General features: G+C 37.5%; 1 protein-coding gene across 1 annotated transcript in view; it reads right to left on the bottom strand.

Annotated features, from left to right (window-relative positions):
- The window catches only part of LOC126183547 (DNA damage-regulated autophagy modulator protein 2), an 82,390-nt gene extending 61,804 nt beyond the window's left edge, over positions 1-20,586 (bottom strand). Inside the window, exons 1-4 of the mRNA XM_049925620.1 lie at positions 20,436-20,586; positions 19,932-20,016; positions 19,724-19,845; positions 4,440-4,666 (exon numbers count right to left, since the gene is read on the bottom strand). Of these exons, the coding sequence (XP_049781577.1) occupies positions 4,440-4,666; positions 19,724-19,845; positions 19,932-20,002 (420 nt within the window). The 5' untranslated portion in view covers positions 20,003-20,016; positions 20,436-20,586. The remainder of the gene's footprint in view (positions 1-4,439; positions 4,667-19,723; positions 19,846-19,931; positions 20,017-20,435) is intronic.
- Positions 20,587-22,249: the final 1,663 nt, after the last annotated feature.

Raw genomic sequence — 22,249 nt, 5'->3', positions numbered from 1 at the left:
AGATACAATAACCAGCTGAGATATGAGCATATCCAAATTATTTAGGAATTCTGAACTAGAAGTCAATTAAATCTGATTAGCAAAATCTGACAGACAGGAATAGCAAGACAAGACTTCCACAAAAGCATTACATTTACACTGACAAAGGAACAGTTCACATTTCATGCATTTCCACAGTGAAATAAACAAGCATTCAAAATAATATAAAGTTAAATATTAAGGAATAGACAGTCATACTGTGAAGTAAGATGGATATCATGAATCCTTTAGAGATTGCAGATAATAAATTAGCCACATCTAAAAAATAGAATAATGAAGCTTTTAAAAAATAATTGGGATGATACTGCAAGTTAACAACTCTTGTCTGTACTCTAGATTGACCATGCAGTTAAAGCACTTGTGAGACTTACAACAAAATTAAAATGAGTTAATGACATATTTTTGGGATACAAGGATAATTATTAGAAAAATCAAAATATAAAAATTAAAATAGTAACTGAGTAAATGTGGACACACCGAGGAATTGAAGTATAAAATACAAATAAATTTTGTTCTTCATAAAATATAACCATGAAGTATGCAATAGAAGATCTCAAGACATAACTTATGTATCAACAGGTTTATAAATGCTGGCACAATGCACTGACATCAATAACCTATTTTTTGTCAAGTGAGAAAACAAAGAATTGTGCGAGTTCAAATGGGAAATTATCTTAGGGGTCATACATTTGTGCACTTCATCTGATATTTCACAGGATTTACATCTACTGAGGTCGTCTTTCAGTGACATTATAATGAATTGGATACACACCAGGGAAGCCCTAAGCTCAATCAGTGCTCTGGTAGACCTAAGACTCAAATAGCAAGTTTGTTGCCCAGAAGATGGTGGTGGTGGTTAGTGTTTAACGTCCCGTCGACAACGAGGTCATTAGAGACGGAGTGCAAGCTCGGGTTAGGGAAGGATTGGGAAGGAAATCGGCCGTGCCCTTTCAAAGGAACCATCCCGGCATTTGCCTGAAACGATTTAGGGAAATCACGGAAAACCTAAATCAGGATGGCCGGAGACGGGATTGAACCGTCATCCTCCCGAATGCGAGTCCAGTGTGCTAACCACTGCGCCACCTCGCTCGGTGCCCAGAAGACATTGACCACAAGAATGGATGTGATGCATCACTTAGAAATGTGGAAACAGCCTGAAATAGAAATGTCAATTCTGTCTAAAAGTGTGAAGATGCAAATATACTTTATAATTACTATTTTGTCGGGAAATGTATCCAGGTGAAATATTTTACCAGAGATAGTTTGAAATAGCTTTATTTTCTCCATATAAATACTGAAAAATTAACTGATTTTCCATTACTGGCATTACACATCTGGTGAAGCCCAGTTACGAAAGAAAACATGCCTAAGAACATGTTTGAGCACACCTATACACAATTGAATATCAGTGTGTTTGTGTTTGTAAGTTACACTCTCTTCCGTGTCAACTGTAAGTAGTTGAATGACCATAGCCACATATGGAAATGCAGGACACAGCCACAGGACCTATCATCTCAGATCAAAGAAACATACATGTTTTTCCATTAGCTAAAGTTAATATTATGCAGACACTTTAGTGTGATATGATTTAAGTGAGAGGTGTTTTGAACTATGGCTTCATATGGTACAGGCAGAGGTCAATGGCCAAATGCCACATTTACTCTTATAGTGTCTGCAATATAGCCACTGGAGATGAGGGGGGAGGGGGGGTGAAGGAACAGTTAATGTATGGTACTTCAATCCTGCCGAGTATTCCTGTAAGGTGTGAGTACAATTACCTTTGGTTCCTTCCAGTCTAAGTAGCTTGCCAATTCTGTCTGTAGTGTTGTCAAGAATGGTTGCCCATGAAAGGCGTCTATGATATGCTAATCGGTGCTTGTATGTTAAAAATTCAAAATCAGTGTTTTGCAGATTTTGTAATCATCATATTGGGTGGGAAAGAAATGGTAGTGTGAAGAAACACCTTTAATCAAAGAAGCCTTCTTTTCACCAATGAGAAAATTCTACTTTTCCATAACAGAAAAAAAAAAGTTGAAAGTTTAAACAGAACCAAAAGAAAAAATTAGTGAAGACCAATTCAGAAAAAAAAAACAGATGAAATTTTTGCAAAAGAAAACACTCCCCTAAAAAAGCTCTCATGAAAATGAATAAAAAATATTTTTTTTATCTTTTATTATTTCCAATCAAAGGGTTTTTCCTTTTTTTCCTATCAATGTTGCCTACAGGCACATAGCATGGCAACCTTAAATTTATACATCTAATCATTAACAAAACATAGATTCTAATTTTGCTAAAAATAAATGTTACATTTTCAGGTCTCTAGTGATCAAACATCGTATACGGTATGGCACCGAGATAGGTTTGTAGATAAATGGCAGATGTTTGGCAAATTGTATTTATCTTAGGGTGTTTTGTGACAGTGAAATTTAGCAGAGGTGGTTGTTCTTGCTTTGGGTGTAAGCCATTAGCTTTGGTGAGGGCAAAATGAATGTAGATGTTTATTAAAACATTTTCGACAACAGTATGCTTCCCACACGGTGGCAACAGTTTGGAATATAGTTAATTCTGAATTGGGATGATAATATTTCCACCAAAAATGCAAAGACCACTGCATCATGATTAGATGCATATTAGGCTGAACTTCTTTCCGATGAACAGGATCACCACTTGTATGTCAGCGCAGTTTGCCAGGAAACCGATTCAGCTTTGGAAGTTACTGGAAAGGCTTTCCTGAAATTCAGATGCAGTAACTGCAGCAAAAGATCCTATACACTACTACCTGATTATCTCAAGTATTTGGAGTGGGCAGCGATATATTTCTGTAGACATCTGATGAAGCAGTGTAGATATGAATATTAAGAGTTCACATGGGGACTAGGCTGCTGACATAAAACAGTAAGTCAGTATTACATGAATTTCTGCATCCTAAATACCTCATGAAATACAGAAATTAAGAGTTATTTTGCATCAGTGGATTCTAAATAAGATGCAAGAGAGATGAAATCTACAGAAAATGTTACAATATCGAGAGATACCACTTACAGACATTGACAAAAGTAAGAAGGCATACTATAAACATCAAACACTATGTTGCACTGGTATCAGATCAAGTATTTCAGCATACAAAAGTAAAATGTCGAAGTGACAAATAACTACATGAGCCTCTCAATATCTGAAATAAGAATAACAACCCTCAACCATACCCTTCAAAAGCAAATATGTGCGAACAGGTTTCAAACTATTGATTATGCAGCTGACTCTTCTACTGTCATGCAAGTGCACTATTATACTACCAACTATACGCCAAACAACTGTTGCTATCCAACAAACAGTTATACTGTATTGCATATACAGTTCAGTTTATAAAACTAAAGCTTGTGAAATGTTACGGAGAACTTTAAATGTTCTGGTCCGGTAATTTACTGAAGAGCTTTTGGTTTGAAAAGTAATTTCAAAATGACATCTTCATAAAAAAAAAAAGAATTTCATTTCCTGAAAGTCATTGATTCTAATAATTTGGTGATGGATTGCAGGTCCAGTCAGATGATTAAGAGGTATTTCAGCTGTTTTCAAAGTTCTGAAACAAACATAAATGCAATTCTGCCAACAACTGATAGTAACATAAAGACTACACATTTTCCTGGTTAATATGGTAATAGCACAGCATGAGGATATATTGAGATCTAACTGTTTACATGTAAATCATAATGAAAATATACAATGTCCATAGAATTTCAATAACTCTGATCAAAGCGGAAAGAGAGCTTCTTATATGCAGATACATATATGAGAGGTGAGGAATTCCTTTCTACTCTCTGCCACAGAGGTTAATTTTAAATAGTAAACAGAGCTATTTAAATGATAAGGTGAGACACAAAGGTACAACTTACATTACAGAAATGATAACTTGAGATGTCTGAAGAAAATCGCATGTGACCAGCAAATAACTTCAACAACCTAAGTCGTTAACCGAAGAATTAATTGAAGTAACATACATGTATTTACATAAAAAATAATAATCTAGATTATTCACTATATTCAAAAGGATCAGAAGTGTCACTGCAATAGTGTTAAAATCTGAAATAGCAAGCTGAATTAACTTCATAGGATTTACCATACCTTAACAGGCCAATTAATATTGTTCCCTTTTTTCTTGAAATATGAGAGCCCATAAATCTTTTGCATTCACCCAGTATTCTAGCATGTGGCAATGGTCAATGAAATACAATTTATTGCAGACAAAAAATTAAAACCCAACATGTGCAACCTCTACACACAAGCAGGACTTTCACAATACACTAATGTCTACGTAGAAGTACACCATCCAATAGAAATAACTAAAATTAAAACCCATAGACGTGAATCACTACACACAGCAATGAATTTCACAATGAACTTACATGAATCCAGAAGTACACGGTTCCAAACCCAAAACATAAGAAAGCTCCAGTAAGGTGAACAGTTATAACATTAGTTTCTTGGAAGTTAGCTACAAAGCTGAGGCCAAGACATGACAGCAGGCCAAACCATACCCCCATTTTGTTCAGACTGAGTACAGCAGGGGACAATGAGTAGCTACTGTAATATTCTGCAACTTGCCGGTAACGAACATATATCACCAAGCCCACTGCAGACAAGAACAGGAATTAGTTGTCAATACAAAAACATATCAGTATTAGACTGGAGTAATGAAAAGATATGGCCAACTACAGGTCTTTTTCTGAGTTCTGATATCTTGTATTCTATGCTGCATAATTAAAAAATACAAGTTTTAACACACTAGGCAGCGTATATAAGGTTTCCTGTATACTAACATGTTAAGTGCATGTTTTAATTGTACTTTTGAGTATACAGCTGTATTCACATACAATCTGAGATCAACATAACAATGGAATGACAGGTCTTTGGATTTTACTTTATTCTGACAGACAGTCCAAAGTGCAGTGCACAATAAATGCCAGCAAATGCAGTAATGAATGGTAAATAATGTGCATGTCTACACTGAAAACTGAAGCATTATTCTTTTTGTATTAATATTCACACAAATATTCTTAATTAAATTATACTTTAATTGAATAGTGAATATTAAAGTCCACATTTTTATCTGAAGTGATGTCCATCCATATCATTCACTCAATCTCAGAACATTCCAGAATGAGATAAGATCACTACTGAACTGAATAGAAGAGTTACAAATGATGAGCCACAGGTAGCAAATATATTTAATAATCATTCCTTATATAAAGTATAAAATATAAGGACAAACAATTCAAGAGCAAACTCATAGCAGTATGTTCAAAAAGTAACTCCCATAAAATTCGATCACATGAATGTATCACCTACTTCTCCTTCTGAAATTAAGAAAATTATATATTCTCTCAAAAATAAAAGCTCATCTAGTTTTGATAGTGTTTCCAATGCATTACTAAAAATTTGTTCCTCTCTAATAAGCCCCGTCTTATCTGAAATGTGTAACGCAAGACTAACCCACGACATTTTTTCGGAAAGACTGTAATATGCCACTGTTACATCCCCTGTTAAGAAAGTTGATAGGAGATATGTCAGTAACTACTCACTTGTTTCACTGCTGACACCATTTTCCATAATTTTTGATAAAGATATGTATTCTAAACTAGTATCTTACCCGAGCAACAATAATATCCTCAGGAAATCATAGTTTGGATTTCAGAAGAGTTGCTCTATTGAGAATGCCATGTACATGTTCACTCACCAAATTTTACAAGCATTAAATAACATAATAAAAAGGTCACAGAAAATATCAGCTGACACTAAGGCATTTAGCTGTGTGAATCACAATTTCTCCTAGATAACCTAAAGTTTTATGGGACTGATGATATAGGCAAACAATGTGTAATGTCTTATCTTAGCAAACAAATGCAGAAAGTTGTACTTAGTAATTCAACCAACATAGTCCTGGGAAATTATTCTGACTGGGGAGAAATAAAGACTTACTAAGGATTAATTTTAGGTCTGGTGTTGTTCCTATTGTACATAAACCATCTTTTGTCTAACATACAATGAGAAGAATTAGTTCTTTTCGCAGATGACACTAGCATTGTAATCAATCCAACCATACATACAGAAGGCGGTTTTCAGTTCTTGCACAGTTTGGGGAGGGGGTGTACATTGAGAAACAATAGGTTTAGGTCTGTGAAGTACACAGGCCATTCCATGCATTCAATGTCTTCACTTTCCAGTGTGTCTGGTGTCTCAGCAGACTTGTGTCGGCAGGCACTGTCATCCATAAACAGAAATTTGGGACCTATCACACGTCTAAACAAATGGATGTGATCCAGAACGATCTCCTTGCATTACCACTGTGCTGTAATGATATGAAGCGCTGTTTGGCCATTGTGCACAATGCCTGCCCACATCATAATGCTTAAGCCATATCAATAACATACATGAATGTTCTAGGGTGTGTAACATGTTCGCCTCTCTCTCTCTTCACACTAACTGGAGGCCAGAAACACTTTGCACAGTGAAGTGGGATTTGTTGGAGAACGTCACTCTGGACCACTATTGCTGACCCCAAACAACATGCTCCCTACACCAATTAACTCTTTCTCAATGATGCATTTCACAGGCTACCGAGTATAAAAACCAGCCCGATTTAATTGGAGTAAAATGGTTTTGGCAGACACGTGTTGGTAGTAGCTGCAATATCTGCAGTGATCTGCCTCGGAGTGATACGACTGTTTCTTTTTACCACAAGGGCTACATATCAATCCTTTTGTGGTATGCACCAGCACGCTTTTGCATAGCATTTCCACCTTGAGTGGACTTTTTTAAAATCACAAGATGACACTTTGACACTCCCATTACTGTGGCCACAGCAGTGACACTGATGGGCTACAAGCTGTCCAACTTCTCATCCACTATCACAAGCACTCAAATGATGCCTTGCAGACATGCTGCCATACCACATGGAATGTCGCACTAATCAGTTCCACAATAACCTTTGTGAAACAGTGTACTGCATGAACTGTTGAGTGTATACAGAGCATTCATGCACATGATTTGCTGGAATCAAGACATCCCACCCTCTGCATTCCCTTTAGCTATCATTGGTCGAATGTTCTGTAGCAACTGGCAGTTGCTCCTTCGCAATTGTCAAGCAATGTAGAAGTACTACACAAATAATAACTGCACCACATGGTGATGAAGTAATAATTATAGTGGAAACTTCCAAATTCTTAGGTGTCCATACTGATGAGAATTTAGCCTGGAAATATCACATTCTGGAACTTCTGAAACAACTTAGTCCAGCCATATTTGTACTTAGAATCATTGTAAATCTTGGGGAGAGAGAAATCAGTAATCTGACATACACTATGTGATCAAAAGTATCTGAACACCTGACTGAAAATGACTTACAAGTTCGTGGCGCCCTCCATCAGTAATGCTGGAATTCAGTATGGTGTTGGCCCACCCTTTTCTTTGATGACAGCTTCCACTCTCACAGGCATACATTCAATCAGGTGCTGCAAGGTTTCTTCGGGAATGGTACTCCATTCTTCACGGAGTGCTGCACTGAGGAGAGGTATCAATGTCGGTCGGTAAGGCCTGGCACGAAGCTGGCATTCCAAAACATCCCAAAGGTGTTCTATATGATTCAGGTCAGAACTCTGTGCAGACCAGTTTATCACATGGATGTTATTGTCGTTCAGCCACTCTGCCACAGGCCATGCATTATGAACAAGTGCTCGATCATGTTGAAAGATGCAACCGCCATCCCTGAATTGCTCTTCAACAGTGGGAAGCAAAAAGGTACTTAAAACATCAATGTAGGCCTGTGCCACACAAAACAACAAGGGGTGCAAGCCCCCTCCATGAAAAACACATCCACACCATATAACACCACCACCCCCGAATTTTACTGTTGGCACTACACACGCTGGCAAATGACATTCACCGGGCATTAGCCATACCCACACCTGCCATCGGATCGCCACATTGTGTATCGTGATTCATCACTCCATACAATGTTTCTCCACTGTTCAATTGTCCAATGTTTACACTCCTTACACCAAGTGACATGTCAGTTGGCATTTACTGGCATGATATGTGGCTTATAAGCAGCCGCTCAACCATGAAATCCAAGTTTTCTCACCTCCTGCCCAACTGTCATAGTACTTGCAGTGGATCCTGATGCAGTTTGGAATTCCTGTGTGTTGGTCTGGATAGACATCTGCCTATTACACATGAATACCCTCTTCAATTGCTGGCGGTCTCTGTCAGTCAACAGACGAGGTTGGGCTGTACACTTTTGTGCTGTGTGTGTCCCTTCATGTTTCCATTCAATATCACATCAGAAACAGTGGACATTGGGATGTTTAGGAGTGTGGAAATCTCACATACAGACATATGACAGAAGTGACACCCATTCACCCGACCAATTTGGAAGTTCGTGAGTTACGCAGAGCACCCCACTCTGCCCTCTCATGATGTCTAACAACTACTGAGGTCACTGATATGAAGTGCCTGGCAGTAGGTGGCAGCACAATGCACCTAATATGAAAAACGTGTTTTGGGGGTGTTCGGATACTTTTGATCACGTAGTGTATTTTCATTCAGTAATGCCATATGGAATAATGTTCTGGGGTAACTCATCTTTAAGGAAGAAAGTCTTCATTGTGTAAAAACGTACTGTGAGAATTATATGTGGTGCCCACCCACAACCATCTTGTAGACATCTGTTTAAGGAGTTGGACATTCTGACTTCAAAGTATATTTATTCCGTCATGAAGTTTGTTGCAGATAACTGCACATAATTTTAATGCCAGAAAGAGAAATGAATTTTCATTAGTCCACATTAAAGTTGTTTTTATTCCATAAAAGAATTTCTATTATTGAAATGTGTAAAAGATGGTGGGTAGGAATTACTGACTCACATCTGTATATTTAACAACAACAACAAATTAAATAACTGCCTAACATAATACCTTAATTTCGATATGAAGTAAGGCCACTTATACATACATCAAAAAAAGTTTTGCATCATGCTGGCTCCCAGAACTCCTGAAGACAGACATTGACTGTGGATACTGTATCACAGACACAGTCCCTCTGACTGTTCAGAGATGTCACAAAACATGCCCAAAGATGTAAACAACCATGCATGAGCAGCACCTATTAGACGGAGGGGGTCCGACAGCCCATCAGTTCCAGTCATTCCACCAGGAAGGAGGTACACAGCTCATGTTGTCTGTAGTTCAACTATGCCTTGATGGTCAATACCACGGTTCGACCGTGTCCGCATTGTTACTTTGTGCCAGGAAGGGCTCTCAACAAGGCAAGTGTCTAGGAGTCTCAGAATGAACCAAAGCGATGTTTTTCAGACATGGAGGAGATACAGAGAGACAAGAACTGTCAATGACATGCCTCGCTCAGGCCGCCTAAGGGCTAATACTGCAGTGGATGACCGCTACCTATGGATTATGTCTCGGAGGAACACTGACAGCAATGCCACCATGTTGAATAATGCTTTTCGTGCAGCCACAGGACATCGTGTTATGACTCAAACTGTGCACAATAGGCGGCATGATGCGCAACTTCACTCCCGACGTCCATGGCGAGGTCCATCTTTGCCACCACGACACCATGCAGTGCGGTACACATAGGCCCAAAAACATGCTGAATGGACCGCTCAGGTTTGGCATCATGTTCTCTTCACGGATGAGTGTTGCAAATGCCTTCAACCAGACAATCATCGAAGACATGTTTGGAGGCAACCCGGTCAGGCTGAATGCCTTAGACACACTGTCCAGCAAGTGCAGCAAGGTGGAGGTTCCCTGCTGTTTTTGGGTGGCATTATGCGCGGCCAATGTATGCCGCTGGTGGCCATGGAAGGCGCTGTAACGGCTGTACGATACGTGAATGCCATCCTCCAACTGATAGTTCAACCATATCGGCAGCATATTGGCGAGGTATTTGTCTTCGTGGATGACAATCTGCACCCCCATCGTGCACATTTTGTAAATGACTTCCTTCAGGACAATGACATCGCTACACTAGAGTGACCAGCATGTTCTCCAGACATGAACCCTATCGAACATGGCTGGGATAGAAGAGCTGTTCATGGACGACGTGACCCACCAACCACTGAGCGATCTACGCCGAAATGCCATTGAGCAGTGGGACAATATGGGCCACCATTGCCTTGATAGACTTGTGGATAGTATGCCACAATGAATACAGGCCCACAATGAATACAGGCATGCATCAATGAAAGAGGACATGCTACTGGGTATTAAAGATACCAGTGTGTACAGCAATCTGGACCACCACCTCTGAAGGTCTAGCTGTATGATGGTACAACATGCAATGTGTGGTTTTCATGAGCAATAAAAAGGGCGGAAATGATGTTTATGTTGATCTCTATTCCAGTTTTCTGTACAGGCTCCAGAACTCTTAGAACCGAGGTGATGCAAAACTTTTTTTGATGTGTGTTGTAAATATAAAACTGTAGGTACATTTCACATTATTTGTATGGTAAATTCATCACTAGAGGGTGCACACTGACAGTCAGGCATATAAGGCTGTTACTTGCAATTAAGGGAGAAAACTCAAGACTGGTGAAGACTGACCTCTACATTACTGACAAACTAAAAAATAACATCAGATCATGGCTCCCATGTGGTAAAAAGAAGTTCTTAGAAACTGTCAGAATAATTTATATGAAAATGGCTATATGATGTCTACTTTGGGGGCACATACATTAGATGACACTGAATTGCAGTAACATTTAACACTGGTAATTAAGCTGCTCTCTCAGCCAACAACAGTAGGGACAATATCCCACCCATTCCATATTTAATTGCAACACAAGTCTCCACAAATCGTTATTTACTTCACAACCAGTCTACAATGCAGACCATTTGAAATAACATGACATGCAAATTATGTACCACTCAGAATTCAAGAAAAAATAATAAAATAAAATAAGAGGCAATACTCTAAAAGCTGTGTTGCGGACAAAACTTCATAAAGTACTGCACTTGAAGAAGTATGTTTTATTGTAGAGTATAGTACATAAACAACAAAACAAGGACTCCATGTCAGCTCACAAAATTCATGCACAACACTCAACCAAATAACTTAACACACTGTCTTACAAACTGTAGTTCATGCACAATCTATACAACATTGACATGACCTTCAAACACAGCTTTAATGTGACTTTTGGAAATGTAAATCTGAAACAAGCAAACAGGTAAGTATCAGATGCATTTTACACACATCAAATTATAGTATAACAGAAATAAATTTGTGAATGTAATTAAACTGTAAGGGAATGTTGCCTAGAGTAATAACAAGTTACATTTGTTTTATCACACAATAACTAAAGTGTTTATTTCAACTTGGAATATCATTTGAAGACTTTCTAAAATACAGTTTGCACACGGCAACAACATCTTTTTTTTAAAATATTCTGATCTACTTGAAAGGTATAATACAAGACATATGTGGTTTAATCTTCGACAATACTACACATGATGTGAAAGAAGTATATTATTAGAAGGTCCCCGAAAACACACAAACTTAAAAAAAAAGATCTAGCTTGGAGAAATATTTTTAGTACATGGCTCATCAATGACAAACTTTCAAGGAGTAAACTTACAACCTGAGGATCAAAAATGATTCTACGAAAACCGAAAATGGTGACAATACATGTTCTTTAAAAAAATCATGATTACGTGCAGAATTTTCTACAAAAACTGTCAAGTACTATTAAGCACAATTTTCAAGAAGACACCTCGAAAACACACGGGAGTTAATTTAATGTATGGGAGAGCAGCAACTGATTGCAACTAATGTGTAGCACAGCTAGATCACGAGTCACATGGAGTAGATGTATAAGGCATATTCCATTTTTGTTATTCTGACATCTGTTAGCACCAGGATCATTGTCATTTCTGCGAGCGAAGTACAGACAACTGAAATGACAATGCAGGAAAGAAAAGCTAAAGAGCCAACAAAAGATAAGGAGAGCTTTGTAAGTAATACTCCTGCCATGCAGATGCACACCTACATACATGCGCACAGAAGGAGAAATGAGTCAGTGGAACAATAATGCTTTCAACAAACAAAAACTAAATGAGACTCAGTTTCCCATCAATCAGTAATAAAAGTACATAGTTTCAGTCTTTTATCATCTAACTGAGTATTTTCACAAGCTCCTTAGCTGTATCGGCTTCATAACATTGACATATAAACGCAGTAATATGAACAAAACAGTTGGTAACGGTTATAGAATGCTGACACCCCCACCTTCTCTGAATTTTCCATAGTTTCTGTACACTGTACATACATAGTATGAACCAAAATACACATTGGAAGGTGGATCATGTAATAATTACCCTGAAGCTTAAGATGTGAAAAGTACTTTAAATATGGAGTAAATGTTGGCTACAACACGTTCACACAGAAATTAGAAATTGTAAAACAAACAAACAGAGTATTCCGATCTACAAAAATACAAACCTGTGAATTTTTTCTAACCAGTATCACTCATTCCTAACACTTTCAAATGTGTGAATTCTTTTGTCACATATTGTACTAGTGCATAACAACTACTAATACAAGTTAGAGTACTCTATACAGCTGTTTCCATATATGGCACTGAACATCCCAAGTTTGGTGGTGTGTTTACCCAATGAGCAATATAGCCCTCTAATTCAAGTGATCCTACATGTGCTCATTGCCTGAACTCCAACAAAACTGTGAATTACTGAAGGTCTCAGTACCTAGTTATAGCCGTTTGACAATTGGGGTATGTTATATCCTTTAATACATGTCTGTTTTACTGTACTCTTTGGTGTTTTCCAACTCTGATGGATGGGATGAGCAGCAAAATTTTAATAAACTGATGGCCTGAACCCAAGACTTGCTTAGACTGAAACCCCCACTCCCATTAATAATGTTTCAGACATCCGTATTTCAACAGACTCCTTAATTATATGTCCAAGAAACTTAGTACCTGCTGCACAGAATTGGTTCTTTGCAACCCCGCCATACACAATAGTATTATCAAAGTATCAACAGAAATACAGTGGCTTGTATTTAGAGGTGTCTAGTGACTGTGCCTCAAATTATTGCAGAAAAAAAATCAACAATACTTGTGGAAGAGCATGAAAATTTGTAATGAAAACCCATGGAGCACTTTCCTGCATTATACTGGCCACTTCACTGGAAAAATTGGTAGATTCCTTTGAAAACATGGCATGCAAAGCACAGTTCACTACCACAAATAAAGGTAAAATGTTTGCTCTGCAGTGTTAAAGACAATTTAGATCCCTGAAAACAGTGTACATCAGCATTTTGTGCAAATGTAACATTTCATATGCAGGACAGACCATCAGAATAGTGTATGATAAGGACACAATCTACTGAAACAGTCAAGCACATCTGTTGTTGTTGAACAATGCTGGCAATGTTATCATGACATGAGATACACCAAAACCAGTACCATGGTGAAAGTTACAAGTTTCTGGTGCAATGCAGTTATGGTATATATTGAAATGAAAGTCAGAAAAGCTTATACACAAGGATATAGCTTTCAATTTAAGTACGGGTTATGACCAAGCACCCAGTGTATTAAGATCTTTCCAGTCACTGCATCTGTCAGAGGCGGAAAACGCCAAGAAGATATGCACTGTATGGATAAAGGCACCACTAAAGGAAAAATGTGCATCAAAGGACACAGGGGACTGGGAGTCAAACTGTTATGAACAGGGGTACAATACCAACAATACCTTACATTCTGGTTTGAGTCCACGCAGAAGCACCTGAAGGCAATTCAGTCAGTTATCAAAATATTCTAACCCTAAAGCATGCCATCAATCAATCACGCTATGAAGAAACTTAGAAATCACATCACATTGAAAGTATGTCATGAGGATTTTACCGTTTGCCCGTGACCTGACAATGCATGTGTAATTATTCCTAAAAATCACCAAATAACATCACATATTTGTTACATAAAAAAAGTAATTGTGAATTGATGAAAGTCAAATGCCAAATCTAGGGACTCAACATTTTAGGATGAATGAGTCTCTCTGCAGACATTATTGAGAAAAGAGAAGCAACCAGGGGGCATGCAACAGCCTTGAAAGAAATGACGTCACTAAGGCACAATCTGACCAAAGTGTAACACAGGTAAATTTTCGTGCATGGAATGCTCACATGAAGCATTAGAAAAAGGAATCTGAACATGGGAAATAAACTGGCATATAATTTGTTTCTGAAGGATATGTATGAAATAGCACTGTGGCATACACAAGTTTTTAAGCACAGAGGGAAACTGTGTGAAGATCGCCTATCAGATTTTCAGACATTGCCAGCTGTCTAGTAGTTGCCAAAACCTAGGATTCACAAGGCTACATCACAAGGGTCTTTGCTGTCTCTTGAAGTTGTAGCTCAGACTAAAATGGATTTTATGCTCTTAAACTATGTCATAGAAGGGGAAAAAAACTCTTTTGGCAATCGTTTCCATATTTATTCATTTTCACCACAACTTAGGCTTTGAGTTATGACTCATTGTCTACTACTACTGGGAAAGATATTTTGCATTTTCCTTTGCAACAGATGATGAGGTTCCCAGATATTTCGTTAGTAGAGAAAACTTCCAAGTTCAGAGTCCTTGGCAGTTCCTGCCTTTGGCCTACCATGGGAACATTTAACTTACTAATGCTTTAATGATATCAACTTCACAGAAACATCAATCACAACAGACCTGAGTAAAATTCTATGATTGAATGTGCAAGCTTATTGACCTCTACAATCGTGCCCCACTGGAACTCACTCATTTTCTAAACACTCTCTTTCTAATGAGAACAAGCAGAAGTCTTTTTTACACATTACTTCTGAATATAATAACATCCAGTTACTTGAAAGAGATTTACATTTTGGAGTTACTAATGATTCAGTAATCAAAATTTTTAATGTTTTTATACAACATACTTTGTGTCAAAATTTCTTTATGATTTTGGGTGTTCTCATAAATATACAAGTAACAAACTTTGAGACCTCAAGCTAGTCTGAAAGTGATTTGGAGGAAGTTGGGAAATGTATGTGAGGTTGCTGACCGGCAGCAGATCCTGTCTTCTACCAACTACACACCAAGCATTTTTCTTTTTAATGATATCATCTAGATCACTTCCTCACATCGACAGACGGCAACTGTGCACTCAGATTCAGGGGGACCCGGGTAATTGAGATACAGAGAAAGTCAGAATTCTCTAACAAACTGTCACCTAGAATTCAAACATACATAGGTACCTTCAACATCACCACACTAACTCCACGTGGAAAATTACACACCCTAGTCTCAGAGCCAGATCGACAAAAAAGTCCAGATACAAACTCTCGAAGAAACATTATTCACCGATAAAGACACAACAGACTATGGTAACTACTAGATCTTCAAGAATAAAACAGAAAAATGACTAATGGCACTCTGCTTCTGGGCATTGCCTTTGTGATACACAAAATTATAATCAACTGAATCAAAGAAGTCCCTCCCACGAAGAATTGCCTCAAGAACATGTGCGTACAATGTGCCAACAAAATTACATATTAATCAATGTCCCTGCATCCACCAACACACTACAGAAAAAACCCACATGACATTGAAAATTTTCTGGGCCAAATTTAAGAAAGTCACAGCAAAAATCACTACAAAAGATGTGAAGATTCTGCTGGGTGACTTACATACCCAAATCGGCAATGAAACAGAATACCAGGAAACTGTAGGCCAATATCCAGCTCACAGATTCATGAACAAAAATGGTATAAGATTTGTCAAACTATGCCAACAAAGGCTTAAATATCATGTCAACACTTTGAGAAAAGTTCTGCAAAAACAAAGAATTTGAGATCCTCCATACAAGGAATTGGTGAATGTAAGATGTAAGATCAATCATGTAACCATTTCCTACCTCCTACAGGAAAACTTTTCCTACTTTCTACACAACAAAATTGACAACGATCAAAGTCTGCAGGGCAGTGAACATCGACTCAGGCCACTATTTAATGAGAATCAAATTGGAATTTGCCTCAAAGAAAATATGCTACAGAAAAGCATAGCTACAAAAATTCAATACAAGCAGAATCGGATAAACGGACCTTATTAATAAATTATGAAAAAAAAACCATGCAAACACCTGGCAAAAGTACCACACCAAAATCACATAAAAGGCAAAAGAATTAATCCTACTTAAGATGGACTCCAGATACCCCTGGTGAAGTTCAGAACATAAAAAAAGCAGTGGAAGAACACAAACAAGCTTCTCTTAAGTATAAGAGTAAGAAAACACCAGAAAAAAACAGAACACATCTATGAAATCATGAATGTGACAAAAACCATTAAACAAATTAAGAGAAAATAAATCATGGAACAACTGGATGCCATCAAAGATGATTTTTGCAAATACATCACATGAGATTTCTGTAGGACTTTTGCCCCAAACCACCTGTAAGATTCTGTGACGAAATCTCCACTTACACCCACACTGAATCCCTCTCTTTCTTACAAGAAAAGATTCATGGGCATATCCTAAAACAAAAAAATAACAGAGCTCTCGGAGAAGATGGTAACAATGAAGAACTATTGAAAAATCTCAAAGATCTGCACAAATCATGACAGAGATTAGACAGACAGAAAAACTTCCCAAAGATTGGAAATGCATCCTAATTCACCTGCTATGCAAAAAGGCAACACAACAGATTTAAATAACTATTAACAAACCTCGTTTCCACAAGTTACATACAAAACACTGTCAGGATGCCTCCTCTAAAGAGTTCACAAGCAACTCAACCACAAAACTGGTGAATATTTAGCTAGCTTCCACACTGGTCGAAATCATACAGAGCACATCTTCAATTTAAAAACAACATTAAAATACAAAGCACTCAGGAAAAACCTGATTTTATGCTCCTTTGTAGACTTCCAGAAGGTGTATGACTCAGTTGATCAGAAATCCCTTTCCATTATCCTTGAAGAACAGGGACTCTAGCCCAAAGCTCTAAATCTCATCAAACAAACATTCACCAACACAACCTCCAAAGTAAAGTTCATGGGCGAGATGTCAGGACCATTTCTGATCAAAACCAGTGTTTGGCAGGGCAGTGGTCTGTCTCCAAGGAGATCATTACACTGTGTACAACAGACAAAAAATACCCTATGGATATACAATGAATGCATGTTAACATGCAAATTACTGTATTTACACAGTGTCAGTACCAAGAACAATCTGGATAACAGGAACATATATAACAGTCACCTCATCTTATCCAGTTTTCCCCCAGTTACCATGGGGACTGATGACCTCAGAAGTTGAGTCCCATAGTGCTCAGAGCCATTTGAACCATTTGAACCCAGTTACCATGCATTGGCTGGTAAGTAACTTTCTCTGAATGAATATAAATGTTGTTATTGGATGTGGAGGATTTGTTCCTCCAAAACTATGTTCTCTGAATCCACATTAGATTAATCACATCTGAATACATCTAGTACTCTACTGTTCGTGTTATTGGCAATGGGCACAATTTTGGAAACTGAGTGCGATGTCCAAGTCTCTGTGACCTGTTCAAGATTAAATATCTTTAATACTGTGTAGGAACCAAAGATGAATAGCAACCAGCTTTTACATTACACGCTTCTTATTATGTGTAGGTACAAAATTTCCTGGGTATCATTGGCAACAGAACACATTTGCACACTAACTTGTAGGGCATTTCGTAATTAAAAAATAAAAGAATTTTTTTTAAAATTATTTTACAAGTCTTATCTATGATTTCTGGTTGTCAGCTTTATTATTCTTGTATTTTAGATGGTATTTACACACTGTATTCTGTTTACTGGTGTCTGGTTTTCATCTGAGGAACCATTTGTACAGTGTGCTGTGCAGGTCACATTTTGTCATTTCTTGTGAATGCTAGATTTCTTAACATGTGTAATCAGACTGTAAACCATTCACTTACTACTTCACTATATCATTTGTGTAACGAAATTAATCCAAAGCCAAACAACAAAATTGCTGTCTTACAATGTGGACTTTCACAATTAGTATTTATTTTAGTTAAAACTTCTGGGCTACGAGTCTGTGGCTGATACCTGAAAGTATTCCATGAAATTTTGTCTCCCAGTGTTGCTGACAAAACATCAGGGAATTGTTTTAAGTATCAACCACAGTCTCTCAGGCTGGAAGTTTTAATTGAAACATACTATCATCTTACATGACTTTCCACTGAAACAATATTAAGGAATTGTATAGATATTTGAAACATATAGAACCCATATATAAATACTGAATACGTTAGTGGCCAGCGAAGGGCGAGTGATCACTGTCCGAAAAGAAATGCTGTCAACAGACATACAGGGATTTGTTGCTGTTCTGTGTGGTAGTCACAGGGGGTTGCATACCTCTTACAATCTTATGAGGAAACAAGTGAAGTACAGATCAGCCTCTTGCATCCACATGGACCACCTCCATCATTTTTAATTTCTACCATACCAGACACTTGTGTTATCAAAACATGTGACCGTCTTGAAGGCTGGATCCAGTGGTACAAACTGGAAGGATATACTCTCCCCCCCCCCCCCCCCCCCATCAGATCTGGTGAACATTAACAATTTAATTATAGGAGACTTGTGAAGCAAGATGTTACCATTTTTTATTGTCTTTTCATACAAATTACATGGTAAATTGTTCATAATACTATTACAATGATATAAACAACATATGTGTCCTACATTATTTATGAACTGTATTTTTAATAATTTGTATTTCATATTTATATGCTACCTTCTCCATTTTGATAGTGTACTGATGCCAAAGAAATTAATTTTTAGGCAAGACAACTTTGGTGTGTCATCTTGATATTTACCATATTTATAGCGCATACTGGAGCAGTATACTAAACTTAAAAAAACTGAAGGGGGGTGTTTGAGATAATCAACATCAAAGGTTAAGATTATTGACCTTGAATGTGAAAATCTCAGAAACCTTCCATGTTGCATATCAAACTAAAGCTCTGCTCATTAGCTTTTCAGTGATATGGCTTCATTGCAGTATCTGGATTAGAACCAGATAGTAGAGACAGATGCGTGTAAATTTCGCACAATTACCAAACAGTTCAGACCTGTAACTTTCTTCACAATTGTCATAGACCAACGCAAATTAGTAGTCTATCTTGTCTGGCTCGCTCTTTACACCAAATTTTAAAGAAATCTGTGATGGTTATTTTGAAAACCTTACTTGACTGCCTTGAACTGACATGGAATTATCCTTCGGCTAATCTGTTCCTTCAACCATGCTCACTTGTTGCCACAGCAGCTGATTTATGCCATCCACAGGACATGTTCAGAGATGGTACTGATGGAAACGAGGCTTACTGACAAACAGATGGCAGTGTGATGAAACTGACGAGTGGAACAGAAGTTGGCAATTTCAAAATAAGACGATATTTTTTTATCCTGATAACACTATTTTATGACAGTTACTTTGAAAAGCACAAAAACTTTTAAGCGATGATTTTAACGTGGATAGTCAGATAGTATTAGAATCAGAGTTGTGTAATTTAGACAAAGCAAGGCAATCAGTTACTGACATTTATCAATGATCTAGAGAAGTAGTCTGTGACAACTTATCATACTCACATAGAAGTGTCCCAACGTTAAGCAGCTGGCCAAATATGCAGCTCTCTGGAGAATATGTCCCTGTATCACTAATGTACGGAAAGTCTGGTTCTACATGTCCAAGAAGAACGGCTATAATATAACTGTAAAGAATTGAGAAAAACATGCCGATATTTATTTGCTAATATCAGTCGATGTGTATCATCAGAAGCAAGGAGCAAATACATACGTCGCTAAAAAAGTTGCTGGAAAAAGAATGAAGACGGCCAAAGGCAAAACATCCAGTCGTTCAAACGCCATTTGTACACCAAACACTGAAAACATAATAAATGCACTCATAGAGAACTTCCTCATCCAAGAAATATCATTGAACAGATAATTCATTATGAGGGATTATTAAAACCGTAAGACGTCATGAAGTAATGCCAGGGTGACTTCTTTGTTTAAACATACATTTTGGGTCACCTGCACCAAAAAATAAGGTGAACCATCAATAAGTGCAAGTAATATCCGGCAACGTCAACACATGATTCAGACGTAAAAATGCACGTCATTTTCATAGGAGACAGTGCTGTCATTGGCACAGACAGGGGCTACAAGTTAAAAGCGTTGACTTTTGGAAATATTCTCATAAATCTTCTCGAAATACACGAGTGTATAATAATTTCGTTCTCATAAAACCGGCAGTAAAGCTTTTCATTATAATTACAGTGTCACAATGTTTCGAACTTACGTCTCGGCAGTCAAACAAACTTTCAGTCTGTTTTCTATTAAAAGTTCCTATAAATATAATATCACAATTCTATCACATAGCTCCATACGAGCAATAAAAATAAACACGTTTGACAACAACTGCAACAAACCTAACAAGGAAAAACTTTAAATCAAAGATACTAAGACTCATCAGAGATGTAGCTTCAGTGACAAATCAAATTAGCAACTAACTGCAAGAAATGGCATGTACCGCGGTACGAACCAGGGAGTTATTACGTTAAGAGCACACAGAAAAGCCTTGTTTACGTGCAAGACCAATAGAAATTAACAATTTTATTGTGCACTGTCTTCAGGAAACACGGGAGCCGTGATACTGTAAGGAAAGTAGTTTAAGCAATACCCCTTCTAAGAGAATTAAAAGCTTATGAGATTAGATGTTTTTGTTCATTCATGTTATCCATAGTCAGCAGATGTTGACGGATATGGAACATATCAGAAGAAACATGATTCTTATAGCCGTTGAAAAGTTATTGAAAATATGTGTTGCTGAATAAAAGACACATTTCTGGGGCAAAGCAAGCGCCTAGACTATGTGACTTGTGTAGACTGTTCATGTTCCCATTTAAGTGAGCTGTTAGTCGAAAAAAGAATGTATCATTTATGACCGAGAAATAAATATACAGAGTAAGAGTAGTCTGTAGCCGATAATCAATAGTTTGAATTGGTTTCTGGAGAACTTTTTGGGCTCGGAAAGTATTGCCTTGATTTGAAGAGCTTCTCCGAATCATGACAACATGCGACTTTGTGAAATAAAAAGATCTGTCAGTTTCTTAAATTTTTATTTATCTTACATCTGGCAAGTGTATGTAATTAATTGTTTTGAAGTTTCAGTGTGTACTATTGTAGCCTCCTCTCACCTGAATCGACTATAAAACTGTAGAAAAAACAATGTGACGCAGTTGACCTGTTCTATTTCCACGTACTTATATTTATGCATATCCTTGGTGGAAATCTATTGAAATATATATATTGAATCCTTCCGAAGTTTGATGACAATGGCTAAAAAGCATTTACTTATACCCATGGAAATTATACCAGTATCATTTCCGAAAACGTATTTGCTATTCATTGCGTTATTTGTGTAATTTAAAATAAAACAAATTTAGCATCTCACAGTGCAAGTGATGGTAGGTCATTAATATACACTAGAAAAGCAACTGGACTGAGATGGAACCATTATGGACACCAAACATCCTAGAACGATTTCATTTGGAGTATTTTGCAGCATTAATTCCAATAAATGATATTTTACTTAAAATAGTTTTGTGATTCAAAGTCAAACCATTTTTTTTCTCAACATGGTATATTATAGCTGTGGTTGCCCAGACTACAATTTTTTTGCGAAGTGCTCCCACCATTAAGCAAGGTGCCACATTGGTAAGACACTGGATTTGCATTCGAAAAGATGCTATCCGGATTTAAGTTCTCAGTTGTTTCCTTAAATCGTTTCAAGTAAATACCAGAAAGATTCCTTTCAGAAAGACAGTGCCGACTTCCTTCCTCACACTTCCCATAACAAAGCATGTACGCGATCTGTAACGACTGCTTCGTCGACATGACGTTAAACTCTAATCTTCCTTCCTTTTAGGTACCATTGCTGAAACACATTTTAATTGCTCATTTCACGTCCAGCGTATCTGTCAAAGACACAGAACATTGCACCATAAGGGAATTGCCGGCAATCCCTTGTTGCCTATAAGCTTCGTATTGCCAAGGTGGAAATCAATGCCGTGGTACAGGCAGGCACAGCACTACCGTCACAAAAGATATTGA

This window comes from Schistocerca cancellata, chromosome 4 (assembly GCF_023864275.1).
Source record: "Schistocerca cancellata isolate TAMUIC-IGC-003103 chromosome 4, iqSchCanc2.1, whole genome shotgun sequence".
Lineage (NCBI taxonomy): Eukaryota > Metazoa > Arthropoda > Insecta > Orthoptera > Acrididae > Schistocerca > Schistocerca cancellata.
The sequence above is the reverse complement of the archived record's forward strand: the minus strand, read 5'-3'. Positions and strand labels throughout refer to the sequence as shown.